The 21,328-nt window shown below is 56.7% G+C and overlaps 1 protein-coding gene across 3 annotated transcripts in view; it reads left to right on the top strand.

The window, feature by feature from the left end:
* PPP2R2C (protein phosphatase 2 regulatory subunit Bgamma) overlaps nucleotides 1-21,328 on the top strand; it is a 138,909-nt gene that overhangs the window by 80,437 nt on the left and 37,144 nt on the right. For all 3 annotated transcript variants that reach the window (XM_023253331.2, XM_023253332.2, XM_019829791.3), the window contains exons 2-5: nucleotides 4,104-4,201; nucleotides 6,195-6,360; nucleotides 8,624-8,736; nucleotides 14,928-15,105. In XM_023253331.2, the coding sequence (XP_023109099.1) occupies nucleotides 4,104-4,201; nucleotides 6,195-6,360; nucleotides 8,624-8,736; nucleotides 14,928-15,105 (555 nt within the window). The remainder of the gene's footprint in view (nucleotides 1-4,103; nucleotides 4,202-6,194; nucleotides 6,361-8,623; nucleotides 8,737-14,927; nucleotides 15,106-21,328) is intronic.

Here is a 21,328-nt window from a genome sequence, read left to right as displayed (position 1 = left end):
TACGTGTGTGTTAGACATTCGACATTGACCTGCAGATCCCAGAAGATCTGTTCTTTTTTTTTTTTTTTTTTAATTTATTTTCTCTCTCTCTTTACTTTGAGTAATTTCCTTTGCATCCTTGAGCATAGTTATAATACCTACTTTAATTTTTTCATTTGCCAGTTCCAACATCCGGGGCATTTCATGGCCAGTCTCCATGAATCATCTTTATATTAAGTATGGGTGATGCGTTCGTATTTCTTTGTATGTCTTCATATAATTTTGGATTCTGTCCTGGGCGTTGTGCATGATGACATTGTAGAGATTCGAGATGTTTTTTATGTCCCTCCAAAGAGCATTTTTTTTTGTTTTATTTTGTGTTTGTGAGCAGTTAACTTGGTTGAACTCGACTGTAAACCCTATATCCAGGGTGATGGACAATTGCACAGCCTCAGGTCACCTCTTTTAGCCATCGCTGGGTTGCTTGGAATCTGTCATACGCATGTGTGTTTTGTAGCCAAAGATTTGGGCAGAGTTTATATGCTGCATTTGGGGACTTCCTCAGTCACTCCCCCTTTCCAGAATTTACTCCCTCACTTTCCAGCTGCTAGGATTTCCCCAGTCCCTGCCTTCTGATTTATCGAGCCTTAAGAGTAGGACTTTATGTCTGAGTTTCAGTAGCCCCATGGCACAGACTGGGGCCTGTCCTCAGCCATGACAATAGGAAACTTATCCAGTGAGTTTCAATTGCTGATTTTTCTGCAGGTTCCACCTGTACTTGGTTCCCTCCAATGCCTCAGGCAGTTGTGTTTTGTTGTTTCGTCTGTTGAGGTTTTATCGTCGCTATTGGTGAGAGAGTTGATCCGATAGGAGCCGCCAGCTATTTCCAGAAGCAAAAACTTCTATGGAGAGATTTAGAACAGTGCCTGGAAAACAAGCACTTTAGGAACGTGAGTTCATATTATTGATCACACTGCTGGGTTCCCTTCTGTGGTCAAGGTGAGAGGCAACCTGGACAGGGACCACCCCCATGTAGGAAGGGGTCCATATTCAATGAGGGACCCACAGTGAGCATGAGACTGTAGTTGTAGGAGAGACCGCTGAACTGCGGGGCAGGGGTGGTCTCCAGGAGGGCTTCCTGGAGGAGGTGGTATTGGGACTGGATATGTGTCAAACATTCCGAGATGAGAGACTTTCTGATTTCAAGGTTTTATTGATAAGATTTTCCAGCTCTCAGGGGAAGTAACCTTGCCTATGGCAACCCCTAGCAGATACTTCCTGTAGCAATAAATAGATGTGAAACACCCACCAACCTGAGGCCTGAGGGAGCGGTGCCATGGTCTGCTTGCTCCGTAAGTGTTTGTGCGATGGGACTAGTGGGGCTGGAGGTCGGGATCCCCAAATCCGCACAGTGAAGTTGAGCCGCCATTCATCCCGCACACTTCTGGGCTGGCCACGGCAAAGAGTGTGGAGGCCAGAAGCAAGGCCGAGAGGGAACTTTCGTTTCTCCGTGCAGTAAATTTTAGTAACTCATCCTCGCTCAGAGTCGCGATCCTTCCTCCTGGACCCTCACACCCCGTAGTCCCACTGGAGCTTCCAATCCCGGGCAGACGCTATTATAGCCAAAACACTGAGGCTCAGAGAAGTGGCGTGACCAACCCAAGGCCACACAGCCAAGACACTGGAGCCCAGACTCCAACCCAGGACTTCCGACTGGCCCGTGAGCAGCTCGGGAGGTTGTCCCCAAGCAGGCGCCTCCACATGTCATCTCCGGCTGCCAATGGAAGGAATGGTTGTGTCCCCCTCAGGGGCTGGCGTGAGTCTCAAAGGAGGCAGTGGATGTGAAAGTGACACATAAATTGTAAATTGCCTGCAGATGTTAGCGTCTGTTACTGTGGAAACCGCCCAGCATTTAAGGACTGCGTTCGCTCTGGGCACCGGTGGTCACGTTGGCGTTTTAATTTAATAGCATTGTTATTCTTCCATCATGAAAATAATATAAATTATGCATATGTCCAAACTCATCAACGTGGATACATGAAATATGTCCATTTGTATGTATCACTTATACCCCGAGAAAACTATTAAAAATACACATTCATTACAGAAAATTGAGAAAATGTAGAGACGTGGAAAGAGAAACAAAAATACTTTATTTCAACCACCCCAAAGCGCCCTGTGCCAACGTGGTGGGGAATCGTTTTTCGGTTTCTCTTTCCTCTGCCCGGTGTGTTTGGCATTTAGCACGGCTGTGATCATTGGTCTATATGATTAAAAACACTTTATGCACAATTTCGTACCCTGCTCTTTGCCCCTTAGGGGCTGCTGATACGACATAGCGGGAACCCAGCTCTGAGGGCTCTGGTTTCGCTGGTCTGGGTTCGGGGCCGGCTGCCCCACGGAGGGCCCGGCCCTTTCCCAGCTCCGGGCTCCGCAGGCATTTACATGTTCCCGTACAGCCGCTCTCGCTGTCTTGTCTTGTCTTTCTAAGTTCAATGAAATGTGCCTTTATCTTGATCGATGAAAATGTCCAGCCCATCATCCCGCTTCGAAACCAGCTTTTCTCTTCTCTTTTCTTTTGCTGTCAAAGCCGGTATTTACCTATGGCTCCGGTGGCCAGTGCAGGCCGGAAGCTGCCTCTAAAAGGCACCGGTTGGAAAAGCAAAGGGAGTTTATTGAATAGAAATGCAAAAATCACTTGAGGTCTTGAGTAAGAGGTGGCCGGTGCTTTTGAGAAGCAGCAAGGAGCCCCGTGTGAGTGGAAGAGGGAGGTGGGCAGGAGGGGAGATGAGGTGGGGGTGGGGGGGAGAGGTGTTACCTTTTACTGAGTGAAAAACAAGACGTAACAACAAACATTTTTTTGTTTTTTCCTGGCGCGTCTGCAGATCTGCTGAACTAGGCTGGGTTGGGCTGGGTAAGTGGGGAGGCAGGGGGCCTCCTAGGGGCTGACTCTTCTGCGTCCCTCCCCCTCCTCCTGGGACCTTGGGCTAGCCCGGGCAGGTCCTTCTGGAAGCCGGAGGGGTTCTGGATGGTGGCTTGTCTGCTGGTGTCCCATAGGCCAAAGCAGATCACACGGCCAAGCCCAGAGTCCGGGAGGGAGGGGGTCTGGGAGGGGTCTGGCTGGGGCTTGCCCAGCCCTCAGGGGGAAGGCAACACCAAGTTCTGTGCGGGTGCAGGAGGGGAGTGACCATTTGGGCTTCCGATGCGATCTGCCTCTGAGGACCAGAGACCACTCAGGCTTTAGACCACTCTGAGACCTTTGCTTTTTACCCTGAGGTCAGATGGGTTTCGGGTGGGCCCCCTCTTGCTGTGCTGGGGCTAGCTTATAGCAGGAGCAGGGACGAAGCCAAGAGGGCTGTCAGAATCTTGCGGGGGCGAGAGGTGGGGAGATGTGGGTGGAGTCTGGGTGTATTGCAAAGGCCAGTAGGACTGGACGTGGCAGGGGAGAGGGGCAGAGAGAAAGGGGTCACAGAGACTCCCAAGGCTGGGGCCCGACCGGGGCTGGGGGGTATGGAGCTGCCACCACCTGAGAGGGAGGCTGCAGAGGGAGGCTTCCGGAGGGAACAGCGTCTGGTTTTGTGGACCCGCGGAGGTTTCGGGCACCACTCTGGCAGCTGTGGGAGAACCGGCCAGGGGCTGTGATCATAGCTGCGGTTTGTCGGAAAGTAGGTCCACCGTGCTAAAGCCGGATCAGAGATTCTGGTGCCTACAGAGTCCGGGCCAGGAATGTGAAGCTTAAGGGGGTCCCACTGACGGGGAGCTCATGCGGGGCAGGGCTGACCACAGTTGGTCCCAGGGGCCCCCAGAGTAGAGCTAGTGTCCAATTTGTAGCCCGGTCTCCCGGCCAGCACGTGAAACCCTCAAACTGCCTCTGGAAGCACGAGGGGGAGGAAGGTAGGAAGCAGGAAGGAGACAGAGTAAAGCCCACGGACGGGTCCTGCAGCCAGCGGGGAGGGGACAGGGGGACCACTGGCCCCTCGTCAGGGCACCTGACCCTCGGGCTCCTGCTTCCAGATGGTGGCACAGCCCAGGGGTGCATCCTGTGCGGGTGGGTCCTAGTTCTGTGGACCTGCGCAGTCCTGGGGTCCTAACGAGCCACGCCTTCCTGTCTCTCCCCCCCGCAGCTGATATCATTTCTACTGTTGAGTTCAACCACACCGGAGAGCTGCTGGCCACAGGCGACAAGGGTGGCCGGGTCGTCATCTTCCAGCGGGAGCCAGAGGTGCGGCCGGACCTGGTGGTGGCGGGAGGGGGGCTACACCCAACGCGGGCCCTTGCTCATTCTGCCCGGGATCCCTGAGAGGCACTCAGGACAGGCTGTTGTCCCGGCATAAGCCTGAGATTACTGCCCTCTGCCTGGGCGCTGTCCCAGCCAGAGGTGGGGGGACAGGAGGACTGGGTTTTCTGCAGGGGTCAGGCGGGGGTTGGCGATGAGGCTCAGCCCCAGGCCTCGCCCTGGTGAGGTTTGTTGTCCAGCAGAATTCCAGGTAAGATCAGAGTGGCCTGGATCAGCCCACCCGGGGTGGGGGGGGGGTACTGTTTCTGAACCACTGAAAGAAGCCTCATGATAAAAAGGTCCCCATTTGTTGAGTACCTACTGTGTGCAGTCCCCTTGCTATGCTCTTTAAGGACGTTTCTCATTTACTCTCCACTGCCCACCCCAGAGGGTGGGGACCGACACCCATTTTACAGATGAGGACACTTGGAGAAGTCGCCCAGCCAGTGAGCAAAGACCAGGGATTGAAATCAAGACGCCAGCCTGCCTCCAAGGGGTGGGGGGGGGGGGCGGCATCCCACACACCAAACCCGTGCAGGGATTAGATGCCGAAGACAGGATGGTGAAAACCAAGGGGGTCGGGGAGGGGAGGGGGAAGGGACAGGAGAAAGAGAAGAGGAGGAGGGGCGATTGAGAAGGAGGGAGGGGAGGAGGGAGATGTTGCAGACGCAACCCTGCTCCATCCAGTTCCGGACCTGATTGAGGTCAGACTTCACCGTGCTCACCCCCGTCAGCCTCCTCACGACAGCCCCAGTGGCACAATCGGGGGCCATTAGTGGTCTCATTTCACAGATGGGGAGACCGGAGCTCAGAGGGTGTGAAATAGCTTAGCAAGGACACATAGCCAGAGAGTGGACAGCTGAAAATCGGTCACCCATGCACCGTGGCCGGAGCGTGCTGATTTCACGGGGACCAGGGTAGCTCCTTTTTGCATAAAGAAATTAAATCGCAAGATGCAATTTTCTCAACTCTGAATTTTTCTCCTGTTAATGGTTTTCTTTATCCTGGTCCCGCTGACCTTCGTTGCGGGCAGTGCTCACGGGAAAGGGAGTTAGCCAGGCATCCAGGGGAACTTGAAAGCTTTCCGGAAGCAGGACAGGTGTGGAAACATAGCAGTAGATGCTTTTGGAGAAAGTGAACAGGAACTTTGAAATCGTGCGTGGTGGAATGTCTCCGCTTTGCTCCCAGGCAGGTTATACTTCTGGTAGAAGCTTCATGTTGTCACATAAACTGAAATCGTCTGCTGGGACAGTTGTCCCTCTGCCCGCAATGGATTCCCCACCGCACTGTGTTGAGGGATCTACCGCGAGGGTCCGTGTTGGGAGCTCGCTGCCGAAACTGGGGTGAGCCTGCCGAGGAAAGTCGCGGGGACGTGGCTGGCATTGCGGGATATTCTGCCACAGTGTAGTGTCTGTTCCAGAGCACGTTCATTCCTCGGGTCAGGCCTCCTGAGTTGGACACTCAGACTGGAGGAGCAGGCCAGAGCCTTGGCCTTGGTGTCAGACCTCAGAGGCACGGGTGACAGCACCTAGTGGACACATGGCCTTGGGCGGGGGTGGTCAACTCATCTCCAAGCCTCCGCTTTCCCATCTGTAAAATGGGGAGACTCACGGTGCCCACCGCAGAGGGGCCGTAAGGCTAGAACAAGACGAGGAGTGAGAAGCACTTAGCTCAGTACCCAGCACATAGTAGGTGTTCATGAAATGCGATGAGGTAGCCCGGTTGCTGCTGGTTTTACTTATTGGACAGAGAAGGAGACAGGGCTTGGTTTCCTTTGACCCTGGCATCAGGTCTGCGAGCTCTGCTGGACACGGGCCGCCTGGCAGTCGGGCTCTCTGAGGGTTTGGTCAGTGCGTCCCTCACCCCTGCCTGGGGGGCTGCTCCCACCCCACCCCTGCCATCCTGGAGCTCAGGTGTCCTCGTCTGGGTTCTCTTGCAGAGTAAAAATGCGCCTCACAGCCAGGGCGAGTATGACGTCTACAGCACCTTCCAGAGCCACGAGCCGGAGTTTGACTATCTCAAGAGTCTGGAGATAGAGGAGAAAATCAACAAGATTAAGTGGCTTCCGCAGCAGAATGCCGCCCACTCCCTGCTGTCCACGAACGGTGAGGGGCCGCCTGCCTGTGCCCGCCCTGGGCCGTCAAGTGCTCTTTCCCACCTCGCTTAGGTTGTGAGCATTTTCCCAGGTCCCGAGAACCCCAAAATCATATTTTGAGCAGCGCGTGAATTCCCTGCGGTGACCCCGCTGTGTCTTAGCCTTTTCCCGTGGCTGGGCATGAGGCTCGTTCCCACTATTCCAAGCAGCTGAGTCAGGAATGGCTCCGTGATTACTTTTCTTCGGGGGGCCTCGGGGGAGCTCGATAGTCCCAGTGAAGGAGGCAAGCTTAGGTCTTCTGCAAGAGTGCGGCTGCCACTCTTGGGGGTGGGGTGGGCTGCAGGATGGGCACGGATTTAGGAGCCCGGCTGGCCACCTGACCCTCCTGCCCCAGGGAGAACGCGTGCGCCCCCAGGCCCCCAACTTCCTGGCCAGACTCCTTGCTTCCCTGAGCCTCGGTTTCATGCATGCAGCTCCCTCCCTTGTGTTGTGGTGAGGGTGATGGGAGGTGACGCCCTCCCCCCCCAGCACCCTGAGACCAGCCAGTCCTGCTGCAGCGTGCGTGAGCCTCACAAGGCGACACCACCCGTCTCCTCCATCAGAGCCCAGACTCGGTGCGGCTGCTAAGGCATCCCTGAAATGGCCCAGGCTCAACCCCACCGACCCAGCCTTGTGCCCAAAGGCTGCCCTCCCTGCCCCTCGCCTGGCCACCCAGCCCTACCATCCATCCTTATCCCGGAGACCTCCACTGGGTGTCACCTTCCACTGAGCCCTCGCTGACGTCTCGGCTGAGCCTGGGGTCCCTCCTGCGGTCGGTCCCGGCCCCTCCCTGCCCCAGGCCTGCCCTCCAGGAGCTCCCGCTGTCCTCGTCCTTCACTGTGCCACGTGCGCGATCTGAGACCCCCTCAGGGGTGCCTGGCACGGGGTCATGTTCAGCCAGCACTGGAGCAGAGGCAGCGTGGACCTCCCCAAGGACGGGAGACCCTAATGTGGTTCACATCCTGGTCCTGCCACTTCCCCACCTGAACTGTGATGGGTGTGCCTGCCTCGCGGGGGCCCTGGGAGGACGGAGTGATGTGAGGCCACAGTGGGTTTAGAGCAGGGCCGGAGCTCCTGAGCCGCACGCGCGGTTTCCCTCTACCCGTGGGAACAGGGTGCGTCATTCTCCTCTGCCCTTCTGGAGGGGAGGCAGCTTTAGAAGCTCCCTACCCTCCCACTCTCAGAGCTGCTCACCAACCCCCCCCCCCCACCTCCCGGGTTTAAATCCCAGCTGCTCCCTTTGCTAACGCATGTCTTTGGGTACATATCAAGGGTTTAGTCATCTCAGTCGTCTCCCTCTTCGTTCTCCTGAGCCTGACGGTGTGTGTTTGAGGCACAGGAGCGGCTGGTGTTCTCCAGAGAAACGGGACCGAGGCGTGTGGATGGATGTAACATGTAGATATAGATACATAGAAAGAGGCTTACTTTGAGGGGTTGTCGCACATGATTGTGGGGGCCGGCAGATCCACAGTGTGCAGGGCTGGCTGGAAGGCTGGAGACCCAGGGAAGAGCTAACGTGGCTGCTCGAGTCCGAAGGCCATCTGCTGGCAGAATTCCCTCTTCCTCAGAGGAGGTCAGTCTTTTGTCCTGTACGGCCTTCACCTGATTAGATGAGGCCCACCCACACAATGGAGGCCAGCCTGCTTTCCTCTACGGGTTTAAATGTTAATTCCATCCAATAAAAACAAAACAAAACAAAACAAAAAACCTTCAGAGCAACACGCACCTACGTGTGACCAGATACCAGGGTAGCCTGGCTTCGCCACGTTGACGTATAAAAGGAAGCATCACAGCTACTACATGACCCTCCTGATATTCATGGCAGGATTTCAGAGAAGTGAGGCCACTGGGAACCTGCCCTCTGGATGGGCGGGGTGCTGCTCAGAAATGTGGGTCACCCTCCTTTGTCTGCCGCTGCAGAGCCTAAAAAGTGAGAGACTGCAGTGGTATGCTGTCTGGACGTGGCTTTAGACTTGGCCAGCTGCCCCTCAGAGGTGCCTTCCCTTTTGACCCGGGAGTTGTCCCTTGGGATCAGTTGTGAGGAGGCAGAGATCGAGGACAGATACCCCGTTCACGGCCGTGTTCAGCGCATGGGTGCACAGGAGAAAGAACCTGCCTGTCCGAGAGCAGGACCCCGGTCAGGTGATTCCCGGATCAGCGCTCCCCTACCTCGTGGCCCGTTCCCTGTGCTGGTGTTCATCACGTATCCCGTTTCATTTGCTTTGTTTTTAAAGATAAAACTATCAAGTTATGGAAGATTACGGAACGAGATAAGAGGCCCGAGGGATATAACCTAAAAGATGAAGAAGGGAAGCTTAAAGACCTGTCCACGGTGACGTCGCTGCAGGTGAGATGTGGACCACGGAAGGTTCCAGCAAACGGGAAGCGGCGCATGCTTCTGTTGTTAAACGGGGAGGATTTTAGGACTCGGAGGGCCTTTGAGATTTTTGCCAGAGCCGGGTTCAGGTCCTGGCTGGGCTGCTTACTCGTGGGGTGGCCGCGGGCTTTCTCCCTGCTGGAAGCCTCGGTTTCCCCACCAACAGAGCTGGGATGGTCATGTTTCTCCCGGAAGTGTTGTGCGGATGAGGCGGGAGTGACGCATGTCCAGGAAGCGCTTGTGAACTGCAGCTGTGGGTGCAGAGCAAGTTCTAGAACCCCTTGCTACACCGAGGGGGAAACTGAGGCCCAGAGAGAGGCAGCAACTCCCCCAAAGCCGCTGCTCCGAATGAGTGGCAGAGCCAGAAGAGGGGAACCTGGGAGGGGAGCTTTGTGTGGATTCCAAGCCCTTTGTCGAGGGACCGAGGGAAGCCTGGAAGGCACGGTTCTCCACAGCCGGTACGGAGGCTCGACCCAATGCAGTTGTCTTAAAAGAGGCCGGGGAGGTTAAGATGCAGGGCCTTGCTGAGGCCACCTCCTGTCCCCACATGCTTAAAAGGCAAAAGAGCTCCTCTTTCTTCCGGGGAGGGGTGTGAGACCTGGCAGAAAGGGTAGTGGAGTCCCAGGATCTGGGTTCCAGTCCTGCCTCGGCCACCTCCTGGCGGTGCGCCCCCGGGCAAGGCTCTCCGCCTCCACGAGCCTCCGACTGCTGATCTGGAATGAGAATCAGCACTTCCGTGGCGAGCGTTGCGTCTTCCGGGCACTCTGCCTGTAATGACTCAGTCCTAGAACGTGGGCACATGATCATCAGCCCCGTTTTACAGATGAAATGAGGCTGAATCCAAACCCAGGGAAGTCGGGCTCCAGGATGGGCCTCCCGGTCTCCTCTGTGAAGCGGGAATGAGACCCCCACCTCGTGGGAGAGCCACGGGAATGGTTAATGGTGTCCTGCTGGAGGACTCCGTGAAAGTCTGCCCCTGTCCTTCTCCAGGGGGGCAGGCAGCCTGCTGAGGCCATCTCGGCTGTCCCTGGCTTCTAGAACTGAGCCTGGAACATAGTGAGTGGGTGCCTCGTTCACGTTTGTTGAAGGTGATGCTGGTGCACGGCTAATTCGGGTTTATTCATTCATCACACACTTGGAAGCACCTACTATGTGCCCATCCCTGCTCTAGGCACTGGGAGGCCTCAGTGAAACAGAGAGCCTAAGGGAGGGATTGGGTCTGAGTCGGTGTCCCTCGCTCCTGGGACAGGCCGGGCTCGGAGCAAGCGGCCTGAGTGCCGTGCAGGTTCCATGTTCTAGCCAATGTGGAAAGGCTGGGTCACATCATCCGAGCTGCCTGTCCTCCTGGGTGAGGAGGACACAATTCACAACGACGGCTGTCCGCTCCAGGGGGACAGTGGTGAGGCCTGGCGTGGGGGTGTTAGCGCCTCCCGCGGGCTCCCCAGCCACTCCAGGTCTACTCGATGCTGGTCAGGTGGCTGTAGGCAGGGCCCTGCTGTGTGCCTCAGTCTCCTTGTCCGCAAAATGGGGGCGGTGACTCACCTTCTCTGAAACAGCTTAGCATACGCGCTCCCTAGGTGTCCGGCAAATTGTCGTTAAATATGGAACGGTAATCAGTGTTGTTCCCGAGATGGAGAAATAAATATTTAAACATACTGGCCTCTAAATGACTCGCAAATTGTGCAAATAAATTCTGAGGAAGTCAGGAGGCCAATTAGCTTCAACATTGACTAATGGGAGGGACGGTGTCCCCCGCCCCACCCCCCAGCCCCACGAAAGTGTATGAGGGTTTCATCTGGTGGGAAGGATACAATTATCACCTCTTGATGGGCCTGGCATTGGCGGCAGAGCCGGGGGCCCACGGGAATCGGTTTATTTCCCTCTCAGCGTCTGAGACTTTGCTCTGTATTTCACTCCCGTCCCCAGATGGCCCTTAGCCGTCCCTTGAGGCTGGGGGAGAAAGGAGAAGGAACGAGGGCATTTGGGTCTTTCCTCGACTCACCTCTTCCGTGTGTCCTCCCATGTCACCCAAGCCACCCAGCCCTGTGCAGCTCTTGACGCGATCCCTGCCGCTCATGCTGGAGGCTGGCGCTGTTATTTACTAACAGACTACTTTGTCCTTGGCCCTGTGCTAGGTCCCTGGGTGTCAGGCACATGGAGTCACCCCACACTGGTGGTCAGTGCTGTGACAGACGCACAGGGAGGCCTTTCTCTACCTTGTTGATTTGGCGTACTCCTATTCATCCTTTAAAACCCTGTTCGCCTTCTCCTCTGTAAATCATCCTTCTGCACACTCCAGCCTTCTGTATCCACAGTGTTCTGTCCTTAGTGTTTATGTGACGGCCCTCCTGCCTCTCACCTTGACTAGACTGTGGCTTCTGAAAGTGTTGAAAGGCGGGGAATGTTTTATTCATGAGACACACAAACCTTCAGGGCATATTTATTTTCACTCTTCCTCTCCTTTAAGGAGAGGCTTTCAATGGCTTTGAAATACGGTTTGGGGGTGGCAGTGAATGGCTGGAGCCCTGATGTAGCCCAAGTCCGACGGGAGGAAACAGCGTGGCCAGAAGGAGGGGAAGTGGACTGAGATCCAAGACTTTGCGAGGCCAGTGGCGCTCTGACCTTCTCCAGCAGCAGGTGCGACGTGAGAGAGTCCAGGGGTCCCCGAGGCAGACGGTAGCTGTGCTTTGAGGGAAGGGAAGATTAGGAGCTGATCCAGAATAGCTGATACATGGGGAGATGTGCAAGGCGGACGGCCCCCTAAGAGGCCCGGGCACACCGACATCACCTCCCAGGCCGAGAGCCTAGAAGCTCAGGCACAGAGCCGGCGACACAAGAATGGCCCAGAACCAGGCAGACAGGCGCGCCAATGTGGCACACACCCACACTCATGCACACACATGCACACTCGCGTGCCCCACTCACATGAACACTCACACACCCATGCTCGCACATGCACACGTAGGCACATGTATATACTAGTACACACCCACATTCATATACCCACACATGTGCCTGTGTGCACATACTCTTATACACGCATGCACGCATACACATGCATATACTTGCACACACCCATACTCGTGCACACACACACCCATACACTCGCACATATGCACACACTCTTACACGTGCATGTACACACAGGCACACACATGTACATGCATGCACGCACACATATAGTTGTACACACCCACATTCATATACCCACGCATATGCCGATGTGCACATACTCTTATACACGCATGCACACATGCACATGCATATACTTGCACACACCCACACTCGTGCACACACACCCATACATCGCATATATGCATACACTCTTACACACACGCATGCACACACATATACTTGCACGCACCCACATTCATGCACACACACACCCATACACTTGCACATATGCATATGTGCACACGCACTCCATACATTTGCACATATGCACACACTCTTACACACATGCATGCACACACAGGCACGCACATGCACATACATGCACACACATATAGTTGTACACACCCACATTCACGTGCACACACACCCATACACTTGCACATATGTATACGTGCACATGCACTCCATACACTCGCACATAGGCACACACTCTTACACGTGCATGTACACGCAGGCACACACATGTATACTCTTATACACGCATGCATGCATGCACATGCATATACTTGTACACACCCACACTCGTGTACACACACCCATACATCGCATATATGCATACATGCATACACTCTCTTACACACACGTACATGCACGCACACATATATAGTCGTACACACCCACATTCATGAGCACACACACTCATACACCAGCACATGTGCATACTTGCACACCCCCTCACTCATACACACGTACACACACACACTCACACGTGCACACGCGGGCACACGCAGGCACACGCGGGCACATGCTCATACTGCATTTGCATCAGAAGGAACACTTAGTGTTCACCCACCCCCACTGCAGCTCCAAAGCTGTCACCTCCCATCTCAGCTGTCCCTGGGGAGCTCGAGGGACACAGCCCATTCACTGGCTCACCTGTTAACTCATTCACCTGAGTACTGGGCCCTGGGCTGAGGACCAGAGATCCAGAGGTGAACCAGAGAAGACACAGCGTGCCCCTCACTGGCTCCCAGGCCAAGGCAGGAACAAGACAGCCTCGTCACGTGGTCAGGGCTGTGACAAACTGGCGACTCCAGTGAGACCCTGGTTGGCCTGAGAGTGAGGTGGACTCGGGAGGTGCCCTGGGAGGAGATTCTCAGGTCCTATGTGAGCCTGAGTCCAAGCCGCCCAGCCCACAGCAGCCCCTCTCCTACGCCCCCTCCTGGCTGCCTTTCCAACCTGGCCCCACCCCCGTGGCCCTGTCACCCCATCCCCGCACCTGTTTTATTTTTCTAAATAACACCTATCGCTACATGAAATCTCACTCTCACACACACGTACACACACACACGCACGCTCGCTTGTGTATCAGTCATTGTCTTTCTCTCCCACTCGAGGACAAGCAGCCCATCGGCCACAGTGTGTCCTCACCCAGGATCCTACCCGGTCATCACTGCCCCAGGCTCAGGAGGCCTGCAGTTAGCCCACAACGTCTGCACGGCCCATCTCCAGAATCCCAAGGTCTCGTCACGTGGAGGCCGGCCTCGCTGCCTCTCTCCCGGATGCAGTCCCCATCGCCCCTGCAGCAGGGTCCACCCTGGCCCGCGCCGGAACCCCCGTGGCTGTGTGAGGCCTCCCCCCGCCCACACACACACCCCATCACCTCCTGAGGAGGACCATCACGAGGACTCATCATGTGCTCAGCGCCATTCTAAACGCACTTGACCTGCGTTAACTCGTGGGTCCTCATAGAAACCGCTGAGCTTCTATGCCGGCACGCCCTTGTTCACAGATAAAGAAGGTGAGGCCCAGAGAGCTGAGTTCCCCGGTGAGGGTAACACTAGTGGGCGGCAGGGCAGGAGGGTTTCCGGTCTCCGCCCTGCCACCGGGATGCCCTCGGGACAGTCACACCTGGCTCTGCATTTCCTGACGGCGACTTCGACAAGTCGGGGTCATCCTGGCATCCAGTCTCCCCATCCGGGACGTGGGGAGGGCAGTGCTAGTCCTTACTTCCTGAGCGTCAAAGTGTGGGCCAGGCCTGGGAGAGACTGATGAAGCCGTGTCTGTGTGCCCGTCTCTGTACCTTTGAAGACCTCACGGTTTACTGGAATGGAGCGTCGTGCCCGACACACACCGTGGTACACGCTAAGAGCTTTAGCAGAGAGGTGGTGGGGGTGAGCAGGCCCGTGCCCCCACTGCCAGGGCAGGCTAAGTCTCCGGGCCTGCTGCGTCTGGGTCTTACAGGAGGAGTCGGCATGACCACGTGTTCAAAGAGGGTGAACGTTTCAGGCGGAGGGCGCACAGGGAAGCCAGGCACGATACCCGATGCTGTGTCAGGGGCCCCTGACACCAACCCTTTAAGGTGGGAGTTTGTAGGAGTTAGGCTAACGCCAGCAGCTGTAACAAATAGCCCCGGCATTGCAGGGCGGAAGATGCCGAAATGTACTCCTCACTCATGGAAAGGTCCTGGGTGACACATGACTGTCCCACAGAGACGCAGGCTCCTTCCATCCCACGGACCTTCATTCCCAAAGCTTGGCTCCTCACCTTCCAGCAGTGGAAGGGGGAAAGGGGTGGAGAAGACTCACCTGCTTCTGAACAGCCTTGGCTCACAAGTGCCAGGCACCCCTGTGCTCCCATTCCTATGGGTGAGAACCATTCCCATGGCCACACCCAAATTGCAAGGGCAGCTGGGAAACGTAGTTCTTGTCCGGGCCACCACTCACGAGGAGGGAACAAAAATGGTGGATAATCGGCTGGGGTTGCCCCGGTATCATCCCATTTTAGAGGTGAGGAAACTGGGGTGCGGAGGGGTTCAGCCACTGCTTCAAAGTCACACAGCAGGCTCAGAACCAATCCCGGGAGGCGAAGCTTCCCTGCAGGGCTGGCAGGCAGTGCATGCTGGCCACAGGGCACTGCTTATGTGCACCTTCCCAGCCTCCAGCTTTGATCACGCGGCCCCGGCCTGCCATTTCCTGCCTTGGCTGCTGGCCCCCCTGCACTCCCCCCATCACCTTATCGCCCTGGGGACCGCCCCTCCTCTGCAGGTGCCCGTGCTGAAGCCCATGGATCTGATGGTGGAGGTGAGCCCACGGAGGGTCTTTGCCAATGGCCACACCTACCACATCAATTCCATCTCCGTCAACAGCGACTGTGAGACGTACATGTCGGCAGATGACCTTCGCATTAACCTCTGGCACCTGGCCATCACCGATAGGAGCTTCAGTATCCTTTCCAGCTGCGGGCAGGGGGCTTCTGGGTGGGGGCGGTTGGCTCAGTTGTAAGCGAGCCGACTTGGGGGCTTCTGCTTTGGTGCAACGTCTCCAGTGAGTGAGTGAGGCCCGGATTTGGAACCATGGTGAGTTGCTTTATGAAGACTTTAAAGCCGTGGCTGCGAGGGTTCTGTTCGTCCCCTTGCCTTCTCCAGGTGGTAGTTTTCCATGTCATTCTGGGACCTCATCAGGGGCCACGGAGGAGATAGAGGCCTGGGGTCAGCCCTCCTGGGTTGTGGCCCAAGACAGGGGCTTCAGTGCTTGATGAACAGCCTCGGGGTCCCAACCAGGGCTTAGAGTGACAGTTGAGGTGTCACCTGTCCAGTTGGATGGGACCAAAGGGGGACCCTGCCTGGTGGTCCCCTGTGTCTAGGCAAGCTAGGGGCAGTCCTGACCCCACTGATAAGTGGAGAAAGAACTCTGTACAGAAGCCAGGCCTGGGAAGGGCCGCAGGGGACAGACCAGCTAGGGTTGCTAAGGTGTCGGGTCTTGCAGACCAACAATAATAATCATACACAGTGCGGCTCTCTGCCTGGCCTCAACACGTGTTCACGTTCACTCACATCACCCTGACAACAACCCAGGAGGTAGGTGCTATCGTGACCTTCTTTACAGATGAGGAAACTGAGTCACGGGGAGCCCCAGTTAACCTGCTCAAAGCTCACACCTAGCAGATGTCCAGCCCAGGCCCCCCAGCCCCGGATCCCCATGTCCAACCTTCACGTCCAGCTGCCCTTTGTGAAGGATGCCTCCCAGGTGTGCAGTGGCAGGGGGTGCGAGGGCCCCACCCCCAAGAGCTCTCGTGCAAGCTGACGGTCTCCAGGTGTCCGCTCTGTGCGGGGGTGCCGGGCAGTTCCTGCCGTGAGAAGCTCCCAACACGGGCTGTCATGACTGCTATTGCTCCCACCTCACCGGTCAAGAGTGGGTTGTGTCCCTCAGAGCAGAAGCCAGGACTGGCCGGGAGGGCGTTTGGGAGCCAGAAGGAGCAGCCTGGAAGGTCTGAAGGAGAAGTAGAGGGTAGCAAACGACTTCTGAGGGCCGAGAGCCAGGCACCTGCCAGAGGCCAGTGGGCAGGGAGACCCTGGGAACGGGGAGAAGGGGGCTCGGAGGGGCAGAGAGTAGCACCCGCTGTTCGCGAGCCCAGCAAGAGGATGTAGGGCAGATGTGGGGCCTCGCGGTCAACGTGAGCCTCTCTCTGTGGGAGTCTCACTCTGCACATTCAAGCTCGCTGACCTTGGCGAGTAGCCAGATCTCTGGGAGCCTCGGACTCCTCACCGGCCCCTCCCCGCTGGGACTGCAGGGTGCGCGTTCAGGGAGCCCCGCCGAGATGCACCCAGCACGGAGCTGGTGCTCTGCGTGTTGGGAAACGTAAGCGTCTGTCTCCTTCCTGCCCCGAGGGAGCGAGTGCGATGAGCCTGGAGGGTGGAGGTGGATGGTCACAAAGGTTCAAGGAGGAGCGGAGGCTGGAGTGGCTGGGAAGGAATGGAAGCTCAAATTTGGCTTGGTGGACAGGGCTGGGCTGGGCATCTGCCTGACCTTCCCGTTCAGGCTGAAAGCCTGGTAGGTCCCACCCCCTCCCCGATGGGAGAGCTTCAGTTGGTCAGGACTCTTCTGTTGCAAGGGTTAGAACAGTTCATCCCCATTGGCTCAGGCAAAACGGCATTTGTTGACTTATGGACCGTGAGAAGGCTTCAGGCACAGGTGGATTCAGGGGCTGAAACAATGTCATCGGATCTCTCTCTCTGCTTCTTGCCTCTGCTCTCTGCTCTAGAGGCTTGTCTTAGGTGCCACGTGGCGGCAAATGGGGGCACATGTCCTGCCCTCCCAGAGTAAAGTCCAAGAGACAAGAGACCAGTTTTCTGTGAACTGTCCCACTATAAGCCCCCAGATGGCACCCCATGGGCTCTGATTGGGCCTCAGGGGCACCTCCGAACCCATGACTGGGGTGGCCAGGCCTGAGTCGAGGGTGCTGGAGGGGGGTCAGTGGGGGGGAATCTCCTGCCAGGCACTGCCCCAGTAGTTGGGGGCCCCCACGGCGGGCCACACAGACAGACGTCCGCTGCCAGGTGTGAGGTGTGGGCCAGCTTCCTAGCAGAGTGAAACGAGTCACATGGGAGCCCCAGGTCTGCACACGGGGTGGGCGTGGGACTCGCGTGTACCTGCAGGGGGCCGTCCTAGGTGCTTCCTCCCAGCGCCGTGCGGTGCACGGAGCTGTTTGCCGTCGTGAGCTCACCTGGTGTGTGTGTTAGCATGAAAGCCGCGAAGCGGTTACGCATCATCAGCCCGTTTTGCAGATGAGGAAAGAGAGGTTCCGGGAGACGGGGGGCTGGGCTGACGGGGGCAGAGCTGGGACTCGTGCTCAGGCCGCCGAGGCCTGGCCCCAGGCGGCTTGGCCTACCCTTGGGCTGCCCGCTGCAGCCACCCTCCTGGTTTCCACTCCCGGGCTGCTATGAAGATTCGGTAGCGTTGTGAATGCCCACAGCCCTTAAAACCTGTAAAGCCCTGAAGCCGTGTGAGGGCTAGTGTATCATTCATTCATTCAGCCATTAAGGCCTGGTGCCTCCTCTGGCCTGGGCTCCTTGCAAGCCCCGGGACACAGAGGCAATGGAAGAACTCAGCCCTGCCGGTGGGGGCCTCCTTCCGCGTCAGGGACATTGCGCTGCTTTGGTGGGCATGGCAGGGTGAGGATGCTGGGAGGGGCCGGGCTCCTAATGTCAGTGGTTCCAGAAACCCCCTCACGCCTGCTCCTGTGTCTGTGTTCCTTCATTTTCCCGATGTTTCTAGTTTCTATTCATTTTCTTAAAAAAAAAATTTTTTTTATTAGAGAGAGAGAGAGAGCGCGTGAGCAGGGGAGGAGCAGAGAGAGAATCTTGCTCGGCACAGAGCCCAGCTCGGGGCTCGATCCCACGACCCTGGGATCGTGACCTGAGCCGAAATCAAGACTCAGACGCTCCACCAATGGAGCCACCCAGGTGCCCCTCTGTTAATTTCCTTTAAATCAAGTTGCTTTCTTTTTTGTCTTTTTGTCTAAATTAACGCGTTCTAAATGCGGCTGCCATAAGTGAAAATAAAACCTATGACCTATCACAAGCGGGATGAAACGGTGAAGACAAATGCTATGAGAACAGGACAGCGGGAATAAAATCGTCCCTCCGCCCCGGCCAGTGCAACTTCCTGTGATAGTGCAAATATCCCAGCTCTGGGCAGGCTGGTAGGTAGCTGCCGGCTGTGTGTGCTGGGGCAGCGCCTAAAATGTGGCTAGGTTGACCACGGAACGGAGCTTTTTATTTAGTTTTGTTTCAATGAATTCGGATTTCAAGTTGAACAGCCACCCGTGGCGGCCGAGCTGGACGGTGCATGCAGCCTCTGTTGGAGGCCGGTTCTCAGTCAAGGATGGAGATGAAAACGTGCTTGAAGCCAGAGCATAGCAGCATGGAATGGAGGCTTTCTCCCTTCTCCATCAAATGGATTGGAAATGGCTTTCTCAGTGTGTGAATCTGTGCTGGGAAGGCTGTGCCTGCCCCTCTCCTCGCTGCACTGTAAGCATGGGGCAGGGGCAGCACTGCTCAGCCCGGGGGGCTTCCTGGGCTGCGTGTGTGTGCCGTGGGTGGACTGGATTCCAGCGGGCAAGCCTGGAGGCCAGGAGCCCAGCGGGGAGATCCAGGGAGAGACGGCGATGGGCCGGCAGCGTCACGGCCATGAGCAGGAGTCCGTGGAGTAGTGAGGCAGGAGGCCCTATCGTGACTGTCTTTTGGACCAACGTGGCCACAGGACGTTGGAACAGGCTAGTTGTGAGTAAGAGAAGAGGGTTGATCCGCCACAGGACTGCAGGCCCAGTTGTCCTGAGTCCTCACTGGCGGCCGTGCCTCCTTGCCCTATTTAAACACACAGATTGCGCCCTGTCCGCGTGTTGGAGAGCACACCATTCACGGCTGTATTTGCTGAGTACCTACTTGTGCCAGACGTTTGAATTAGCTAGACAAAGTCCCCTGCCCCCCTGGAGCCAGCAGACAATAAACCATTAATATAAGGAACAAGTGACAAACCCAGCGTGTCCATGCAAGCAGCGGACAAGTACTGTGAGCCCACGGGGCGCGGCAGTGTGCATTGTGTAGAGCCCTGTCTACCTGCGTGGCCGCGGGTGTGGGCTGGGTGGGGGCTGCGTGAGCCGGGGCGGTTGTTTGGCCAAGTGAGGGTGCCTTGCAGGCAATGGCAAAAACGACGACTGACCCTAAGGTCTAGGCCAGGTGAGGAGGAGACGGCTAGTGACCAGAGAGGAGCACGCGTCATTGGGGGGTCCCCCTGGGGACCCAGGAGTCTTCCCTGGCTGCAGGTCCTGCCACATAACGGCACGTTAGACGTGTGTGCTGCCTCTTAATTTTGTGAAGGTGAACTGGCTGATCGGAATATAAAGACGGGCCCGTGCCTTGAGGTGGAGGAGTGTGCGTCCTGCAGAGCTGGGCCCCGGGCAGCCCCCACCTGTGGAAACAGTACCCTGGAGGCAGACAGAGGAGTGGAGTGGAGTCTCCAGGGGTGGGTGGTTGTGGAAACCTCCCGTTCAGACCGATTCATCAGGGAACCACGCTGTACGTCGCTCCCTGTGGCCCGCTGCTGTTTTGGCCACCAGAGCGACAGGACACGGGGGCCCGGAGCAGAGACCGGCGCCCGCCCCGTGGAGGTCGGCCTCCCTGGCGGGGAAGGTCAGGTCTGTCAGCTGCGGGTGTGATGATAGGTTCTTACGCGGCCGAGTGATTAGAAAAGGTGTTTCATTTCCACCGCGGGAGGAGGCCGGCAAGGCCTGCTGAGCTGGGGAGTTGCTCCGAATCTGGACACCCCTCTTGTGCCCGTAACTCCTGGGGGCTTCGGCGCCTGGGGCTTCCCATTCCTTCGACTCTCGCCCTCTGGTGCCTTGCCTTGCCCTGACACTGCTGTTCAATGTCAAGGCCACTGGAAGTTTGCTGCTGTGGTACCCCCTCTGCAAGTCGGAATGTAACACCTTCAGTCTAAGCAGAATTGCTTTGTAGTGAAGGTTTTAAGAGACGGGAAAACTTCTTGAATAAGGCAGAAATGGTGGGTGTCGTTTTGACCGGTGAGAAAAGGTGGTAAGAAAGCTCACTCCGAGGCCCCTTCCTCTGCTAATTTGAGCACTGGTCATTCTGAGCAGAGGGTGGGGGGCCTGGTGCTTACTGAGCCCCTCTGTGTGCCAGGCACACGCGTGATGCAGCGTCTCCTTCCTCTCCCTCACCCACAAGCTAGAAAGAGGTGCCAAGCCCTTTCTGCTTCCCCCCTGGACGGCTCTGGAATCATGCCCTCCTCTCCTTCTCTGCCAAAGGCCCCACTGGGGCCGGACCATTCCTGCTTGGCCTGTTGCCCGGATCCCACGTTGCCCAGCCAGCCGGCCCTCCGCAGAGCTGTAAGAGTTGCTCATCAGAACCTCTGATCTGACCTCATCAGGCCCCTGCTTAAAGCTCAGTGGTTCCCGTCAGCTTCTGGAAAAAGTCGAAATCCTTCATCGGTGCCCTAGGGCTCTTCATAACCAGCCCCCGCCCACCTCCCCAGGCTCCTGTGTATCAGGCTTATGTACACCTTCAGGCCATTGGGTTTCCCTTAATGTTATGGGAGGGGTTTAAGAGAGGGGGTGCTCTGTCTTCTGCTGGTCCTTCCCGGGATCATTCTTGCTCCCTCTCAGCCTGGCTGGCTGCCATGTGGCCATAAGTGTCACCCATAGCCCCCTCTGGTCTGTCTACTCTGCACCCCTCCTGGGCTATCAGAGCCCCTCCGGGCCCACACTTCCTGGTCACACTGGGCTTTCCTCGTCTCTTAATATGACCACCTCTTCTATTTTCTGGTGAAACCCTCAAGATTCAGTGCACCCAGTCTTAGCCCTCTCTGTATCCCCATGTATAATGCAGGGTCCAGCACATAGCAGGTGCTTATGAATGGTCGTACATGGTGACTTTGGACGGAGGAGTTCCAGTCTCCATCTGGTCTTAGGGATGTAGACACCTCCTTGTGAATCTGGGCTCCAGGGGCCTCAGAGATCCTGAACACTAAAGAGCAGTGGTCTGGGCTCTGGGGTCTGGCAGACCTGCGCTCAGATTCCTTGTTTAACCCCCTTGGCCACCAATTTCCACCAATGTAAAATGGGCCACGTTCCTTATCCTAAGAATATTTGT

This window comes from Felis catus, chromosome B1, assembly GCF_018350175.1.
Source record: "Felis catus isolate Fca126 chromosome B1, F.catus_Fca126_mat1.0, whole genome shotgun sequence".
NCBI lineage: Eukaryota > Metazoa > Chordata > Mammalia > Carnivora > Felidae > Felis > Felis catus.
This window is presented reverse-complemented; position numbering and strand designations above follow the sequence as displayed.